We start from the raw sequence: 8,021 nt of genomic DNA on the forward strand, positions 1-8,021 counted from the left end.
CTGGCAGTGTGGCCATCAGCAGGGCTCTCGGCTCAGGGAAGGAGCTGGCTCACCTTGACAGAACTGTGTTACATTCCGCTCTTCCCACTGGGGACCTTGAAGATGGAGGATGTTTAGTGCCTAGGCCGGCTTTCTAGCCATGGGCTGGTCTAATTCCAGACAGCTTCAGTGCCCATCAACACAAATTCCACTAGATCGGGCCCAAGGGATATGTGGTTACCCTCCCCCCAGAAAGATACCAGTTGGGAGTCAGGATTCTTGGAAGGCAGTAGCTCTCCAGGGGCTCACTGGGCCTGGCTGGGCCTGGTTGAGCCTGGTTGGGCCTGGTTGAGCCGACAGAGGGCTGCTGCAGCCCCACACGTTGAAAGCTACAGCCCAAGGTAGGAGCTGCTGGTCCTGGGCTTGCTGTGGACCCCTGATGCATGCTTCTGTAAACTGTAAGTTGTGTGCACAGAGGGACACGGACCCAGAGGCGGCACACGTCCCGGCTCTAGCCATTCTGCTGGGGAGATGCATTAAGAACAGCTAGTTGGCCATTGGCTTATGCAAAGCTGGGATTCATAAGGGCTTAGCTATAGCTGTCTCTGCTTTACCTAAGGAGCCATGGCGCCTCTTAGGTAGAAACGGTAATACCGTCGGCTTCTGCAGACTTTGGCCTCCTGTTCCTAGCCTTCCGTATCCACCTCCTCGCTGGGTAGAAGGGCTTCCACACCTGCACAGCTGCAGCTGTGTCTCCCCTGGCTCCAGACTGAAGCCCTGAAGGGAGCTTGGGGTTTATTTATTGCAGCCCCATCTTACCTCTTGGCCAGATTCAAGTGGAGAAGATCCTTCTTCCAAGGCCTGGAGTTCCACTCACCCTCAGTCCTGGCGTATAGAAGTAGGAAAGGTGTGTTTTCGTGCAGGCACAACCTGGGGTCCTATAGAGGTTCAGAACTGAAGAGGATGAACTGGGAGTCGAGGGATCTCTTGGTTCTTGCCTGGGGGATAGCAGGCTTTGGGGAATGTCCTGCTTACACTGAGTTTTGCAAGCTCAGGGAGTAGGGCAGGCGTTTGGGCTTGACTGGGACTTGCTACAGAGAGAGCAAGACTTCCAGTTTCTAGGGGGTCTCAGCTATTCCTGTGATCTGACGTTGGGACTCTGGGGTAGTCTTTCCAAATCTGTTATTCTTTTCTCAAGGGGTTATGGATAAGCATGGAAGTGAGCCCATGGTTGTCATCTGGGACAATGTAATGGTGTTACACTCTGAGTGGAGAAACTGAGACCCGGAAAAAAAAAAAAGAGCATTCCTGCCCACAGTCCTCCAGTGGGTCCTCACAGAGCGCCTGTTTTCCTAAAGCTGCGATCCCAGCAGCAGCTAGGCACAGGGACAGGTGGGAAGAGGCGTGGGAGGAGAGCAGGAGGCGGATCCCTCAGAGAAGAGAAGCAGCCACAGTGCCTGCCCTGCCCGGGTGCACAGTCTGCTGGCAGGAGCTCTCGGAGCGGTGGCCTTCTCTTGGATCCTGGTTTACCACCTGTGAGGGTAAGAAAGCTTAGGACATAAGGCTCCCTGGTCCCTTCAGAAAGGAACTCCAGGAGTGTCTGAAGAAGTGTCTGACCTGAGTGACAGTGGTGTCCCTCAGGTGGGGATGGTAGTTCCCTGAGGGGATGGAGCAAGATGAGCTGGGCTGGGAGGCTAGCCCAGTGTTGAGAAGGTAGATGGGATTTGGGAAGCCCGGTAGGAAGAGAGCTTTGCTGGAGGGAAGGGTCTCACGGGGCTGATCATGGATGCAGGGACCCAGAGGACAGGACAGGCTGTCACAGAAGATCCGAAAAGCTACAGAAAAGAGGAGCCAATAGAAGCATCATTTTGCCTTGACTTTAACTTGCTTCCATAGCGCCAGCTGCTAGTCTGGGCTGGGACGGTGGTAATGCGGTACCCGAAGTGAGGAAAGTGGCATGTTGGGTAGAGAGTCCTCGCTCTGACTGTTATCCTTCCCATGTCTGTCCTGAAGAGACTGGGGGAGGAACTACTTCCCTGAGAAGGGTTGGGTGAAGATCTTGACCAGAATTCTTTGGAACCATTGAGTTCTTCAGGCCTGTGACTGACGGCCATAGATAGGGCAAGATGGGAGTTGTTCCCTGGACAGACACTAGGCAGAATCTGGAGTGGCTGGGGTGGCTCAGCCGCTCACTGGCAATCTCTCTTTGCAGGTACTTCAGAAGCCTAAAGTCGAGCGGAGCCCGGCCGGATCCCTTGGCGTAGTCATGATTTTAGGAGACGCGGAATCCTCTGTGAGAAAGCCTGTGGCAAACTCTCTCTGGGAACACTCGTGGCTCTTGTGAGGAAAGGGCTGCGAGACTTGAGTAGGTGGTCGGCTGGGCTGCAGCTATGGACCGAGAGCTGGCCCAGACCTGCATCCTTGCTGAGCCTGCCCAAGTGTGGCTGCTCCCACCATGGTCTCCTCGGTGTACATCATGGTGGAGCTGGCCATTGCTGTGCTGGCCGTCCTGGGCAACGTACTTGTGTGCTGGGCCGTGTGGATCAACAGCAACCTACAGAATGTCACCAACTACTTTGTGGTGTCACTGGCAGCGGCTGACATTGCAGTGGGTGTGCTCGCCATCCCCTTCGCCATCACCATCAGCACCGGCTTCTGTGCCGCCTGCCACGGCTGCCTCTTCTTCGCCTGCTTCGTCCTGGTCCTCACTCAGAGCTCCATCTTCAGCCTCTTGGCCATTGCCATTGACCGCTACATCGCCATCCGCATCCCACTCCGGTGAGCCAGGGCTTGCATATCTGTGGGCACAGAGGACAGGCCTCTGGGTCTTGGTCTGATTCTTGATAGAACTGGAGGTGACCATACCTGTCTGGCTTATTCCTATAGGTACAGGGTACCCTGGCATCTCCCCAGGTGCCATGCTGAGGCTGTCTACAGGCAGCTGTGTATGGCTCCTGTCAGATGAGGGTGGCCTGGCTCAGATACTGCAAGCTGGTGTGTGTGAGTTAGTCTTCATACCTCTAAGCATGATCTGAGGTGGGTGGGGAAGCATGGGAAACCACAGAGCCTTAGCTAGGAACCCGCCTCTGTCACCACCAGCCTTCCCCCAGTGTGTGCTTCAGAAGAGTAACCCAGAGAGGGGAAGTGACTTGGCCAAATGCCACAGTGAGTCATTTGGACTTCTATGCAAATTACGTTGCTCTTAAGTCTGAGAGGACTTTGCCTGCTTTAGGGGCTGGCTGTGCAGAGGGGGTTTTCTGGTGATTCTGTTGTGACGTGACTTTGGCCAAGTGTTGTGTAATGAAGATCTTCCCAGAGGCCTCTTCCCATCTGCCCTGTAGATAACCCAGACTCTCCCAGGGATTGTACCTCTGTTCTTCTTACCAGAGCTCGGTCCTGTAGCCAGGGTGGCTGCGGGCCCTGAGGAGGGAGTCCATAAAGGGAGATTACAACGTATAGCCCCCAGAGTGAGCTTTTCCTACCCCAGTGGAGTTCCCACCCACAAAGGAAGCATCAGTAACTTTGCTGTGGGATGAGGGCAGCCAGCGATAGGGACTAGGCTTGGTGAACGGTGAAAATTCAGGGTCAGAGGCAAGAGGACCTTTAGAGGTCATTTCCTTCCCCCTCGTCTTCTGGATGGAAAAAAGAGGCTCTGAGAAGGGGGCTGCCTCTCTCACAGCCATCCAAGGAGTGGGTAGCAGAGCCTGGGGAGAAGTGTAACCCGCCATCAGGGTGACGCCAGGCTTCGGGGGTCGCCCCAAGTGCCTCGGTGGTGTCCTGGACAGTACATCACACAGCTGTTGCTATAAGCTGAGCCCTGAAGCGAACACCCACGCTAGCTTACTTGAAAGGATGGAGCCTGTGCCTTGTGTTGCCTTAAAGACTTCATCAAAAGGGACTCAGCCAGGCATGGTAGCAAGCACACACACTTGTAGCTGGAAACTTGGCAAAAGCTATAGCCTAAACATGGAGAGTTGCCGGTCAGCCAGGACTTTGCCTGAAGACCCCTGTTCAAAGAAAAGAAAAGAAATAAACAAAAATGAAAGGGGAGGGACTTCTGGTGAGCTCTATGAAGGGATGGAGTTAAAGGTCTCCTGTGGGGCCGGGCAGTGGTGGCGCACGCCTTTAATCCCAGCACTCGGGAGGCAGAGGCAGGCGGATCTCTGTGAGTTCGAGGCCAGCCTGGTCTACAAGAGCTAGTTCCAGGATAGGCACCAAAGCTACAGAGAAACCCTGTCTCAAAAAAACAAAAAAAAAGGGGGGGGGGACAGTCTGCCCCATTGCCTCCACCCCATACTTCTTAAGTAGACCAAGGTCTAGGTTTCTGCAGTGACAAACTAGAACCCAGAGGCCTAGGGGAAATCTACATGTGGGTCCCCAAGGGGTCAATGGCATCTACCCTCTATCCTTGGAGTCTCCAGTGGTCATTGGCATTTGCCCTGGGAGTCAGGCTCAGCCATGCAGTAGTAGGTCACCAAGAGGAACAGTAGCTTAACATTCTCTTTTCCAACTCCGAGGAGCGGCATAGTGGGAAAGATGAGGCTGGCTAGTCTTGGTTTAAAGGCTTCGGCTGGCTCTCCTCTCCTTGGCCTCTCTCTGTCTTTGTCTTCTCAGTATCAAGAGACTGAATCCCTGAAATGGGATGGGATGAGGTGTGTGTCTGTAGGATGCTAGCCGCTCTATGCTGGGCCTGTTTTCTCAGGTGTGAGCTCATAAAGAAAGGTCTGCAGCTTCAGTAAATGGGCAGGAATGACTAGGCCAGGCGGGGTAATGGGGGAAGGATGCAGCTCTTTTTGTGAGATGGAGGCTTGGAGCCATTGTATCCTTGACCCCCCAGGACCTCCTGACCTCAGTTCCGCTTGGACCTTGGGTCATCTGAGCTCTGAGTGGGGCTGTGAAAAGCACAGGCTGGTCTCGGCCAGGAGCCGAGTTTTACAGCTGCCGTGGAGTGTTAGTACAGTATATCCTTTGAACATCCTGGTCCAGCTTTTCAAGCAGAGCAGATGACATGACCCTTGTGGGAGACCAGAGCCAAGAAAGGACATCTCTGTGTCTCCCAACCTGAACAGACTCTAGAGCCTGCCACTGTGTTCCTGGCTATTGAGCCCCTTCACTTGCCGATCCCTCGAAGTTTCTGGTTATTGAGAATGTGGAGGTAACTGTAGAGCAAGGTGTCTGAGAACAAGCCAGGCTTGATAGGGGCATAGAGGACACCAGAGGACCAGGCATGGGGGGGAGGGTTCTAGATAGGGAGCATCCAGGCATGCAGGGTTTCTGGAAGGGACCAGGGCACCAGGAATGAGGGGGATCTGAAGGGGATTAGGGGATCAGGTATGAGGGGGATCTGGAGGGGATCAGGGGATCAGGCATGAGGGGGATCTGGAGAGGACTAGGCACCCTTGGGTAGCTCTGGAGATGTTCTTTAGCTTGGACTCTCATTTTCTTCCCTTCACAGCCAGGAATTCATCCTCTTCTAAGGTACTTATTGTTGTATTGGCAAGGTCCATAGGCTCTGGCCTTTGATGGAGGCTTAGTCCCAAGCTTGTACCAGGCACCAGGAATTGGAGTGATCACTTCCCTCCTTCCTGAGTGTAGGGACCCTGTTCAATTAAGGCAGGGTCTCTTGGGTGATAAAGAAAATGGGTCGGTGGCAGAGATGAAGTTCTGTGCCTGTAAAGAATGAAAAGTGAGGTGTTAGAGACCAGGCTCCCTCTCCTAGGGACCCTTCACACCACTGTCTGCAAGTCTCACATTGGCCTCTGGGGCTCTCAGACCCAAAGAACGGGCCAAAGGACACATAGGACATCAGTTGGTGCAAGACCTGAAGTCCTATAAAATACACTTCTCTATTTCCAAAAGGGCACAAGGGCCAGGCATATGCACAGTGGGAGAGTGTTTATGTAGCATGCCTAAGGCCTTAAGCGGTATCGCTAGTACCACAAAATGGAAATAAAAAGGCTTTCCATTTGGCCCTAAGTCCCTGCTGGCTTGGCTCAGTGTTCAGTGGTAGAATACTAGGTGCTTAACATAGTGTGAAGCCCTGACTCCATTCTTCCCTCCATGAGGGTGCTGGTGATGGTGCAGAATTGGGAGGCGGTGTGCCCTGCAGGAAGTCTTTCTGTATTAGTGTTACAGGGTGTGCATGGTCTTGATAGGTGAAGTAGGGGGTATCCAGAGGGTAAAACCCTGCCAAAGGTCCCCAAGGAAGGAGTAAGTGAGGCAGGTGTGGTGTGAGGCTGATTTAGGGGATCTGGTATCTGCCTATGGAGGGATTTTGAGTTTCTTTTTTGGTCAAGATGCTCTTCAATTCTTAGGTCATTGCCCCTTAAGGTGACTTAGAAAATTCCACCTTCTCTCCAGTGTGGCAAATACACATGGAAACTCCACCTGGAATTGTGGGTATGTTCTGGAGCCATGGGGTGAGCCCCCGGGATGGGTGATGAGGATTCCCAGGGGAGGGCAACTTCTACGGATTGGAGGATATACAGATGCAGAGGCCACTTGAAAATAGGGTTGCTGGAGACTCTGGTACCCACACCCTAGATCTCCGAGGCTCCCTGGAAGGACTCCATGTCGCACTAGACAGCCTGGACATCATTATGGCTGCACAGAATGTATTTATCCAGAAAGCCTCAATGAGACTGTGTTAGTCACAGATACAGGCCAGGATGTGCCCTTGAGACAGCTATGGTCTGTTCGTGATTCCATTTGGGTCCTGATGCTATTCTAGACCTCAGACTTTAGCCCTATGACCTTGAATTCTTGATTCTCCTGCCTCTATTTCCAAGTGCTGAAAATATGAGCATGGGGTCCTATTTGGGGTGTGTGTGTGTGTGTAAAAATAAAGCTTGCATGCACTTAAACATTCAAGAAGACCAAAGGTCATATAACCAAATATCTCCAAGACCGTCAGTACATTGCCAACATAGGAAAGTACATCCATAGGGGCTTTCTTTCTAGAATCCAGGGGAAGACTTCCCCTTATGGGTTCCCTGCCTGTAAAAGTAAACTGAACAAACCAGGGATTTCCATGGTGTATTCCTAGAAACTATCAGCCCTGACCCATTGTCTCCCACGACATTGTTAACTCAGAAGCTACTTACTACCGCCTTTCTAACTCCCTGGACAGGGTCAAGAAGGCCTGTTCTGAGGATAGTTTGAAAGTTACATGGTGGGAGACCCTACCCCATTCCCAGAAGCCCATCAGTCTCCCATGCAGCCCGTTTCTCTGAATAGCAGCTGAACAACTGATCCCCCCCTGAGCCGTTTCTCTGAACAGCGGCCGAATAGCTCTCTGATCCACCCTGAGCCACAGAGTGGTTCCCTGGGGTTTCCAGCCACTAAATTCAGCATCTTGCCCTTACAGAGCAGTGGTAATGCATCTAGAATTCTTAGTTTCAGTTTATAAAGGAGGAAATTGAGGCCCAGAGAGGAGAAGTGACGCAGCATTCCCTGCTTATGGGAATGTACCGGTACTAGGACCCAGGAAGGGTGTGCTTGTCCCAGGAAAGATGTGAACAGTAACATAGCTTCCCCTCCCGTGAAGATCGTGTAAAGCACTGTTGAGGGGTGCCTGGCACAGAGTAAGTATTAGATGAGGTGGGGGCCCTAGGACGTCTTGTTTGAGCCTGCAGAGAGGCACACATACAGTGCTTGGTCTGTGATGGTTGGTGGGCAGAGTTAGTCTGTGACCCTCCTGCAGAGGCCCTGTTACAGGAGACCAAGGGCCCCACTCGGCAGGCCTGTGAAGCTCCTGAGAATATGCCTGACAGTTACCGTCTGGGTTCTGAATTGACAGGGCTGGAGTGATAGCTCAGAGGGAGGACTCTTGCCTCTCATGTGCAGGGCCTTGGATTTGATCCCCAGCAGCACGGCAGAAGAGACGGTAAAAGATCCTGAGAAATTCATCCAGGTTTCAGTTGCCCCAGGGTCTGTTCACAGGAAGTCCTTGTGTCTCTTTGGGTCTCAGTTTCGGTTTCCCCTAAAACAGAGGAACAGATTAGATAAGTGGTAAGCAACTACTAGGGCCTGTCTGTCTGTCT

At 52.7% G+C, this 8,021-nt stretch overlaps 1 protein-coding gene across 1 annotated transcript in view; it reads left to right on the forward strand.

Moving 5' to 3' along the window:
* The first annotated feature begins 1,474 nt into the window (after window positions 1-1,474).
* Adora2a (adenosine A2a receptor) overlaps window positions 1,475-8,021 on the forward strand; it is a 10,146-nt gene continuing 3,599 nt past the window's right edge. The window contains exons 1-2 of the mRNA XM_005360186.3: window positions 1,475-1,520; window positions 2,192-2,757. Coding sequence (XP_005360243.1) covers window positions 2,435-2,757 — 323 coding nt within the window. The 5' untranslated portion in view covers window positions 1,475-1,520; window positions 2,192-2,434. The remainder of the gene's footprint in view (window positions 1,521-2,191; window positions 2,758-8,021) is intronic.

The sequence above is a fragment of the Microtus ochrogaster genome, linkage group LG2 (genome assembly GCF_000317375.1).
Source record: "Microtus ochrogaster isolate Prairie Vole_2 linkage group LG2, MicOch1.0, whole genome shotgun sequence".
Taxonomy (NCBI): domain Eukaryota; kingdom Metazoa; phylum Chordata; class Mammalia; order Rodentia; family Cricetidae; genus Microtus; species Microtus ochrogaster.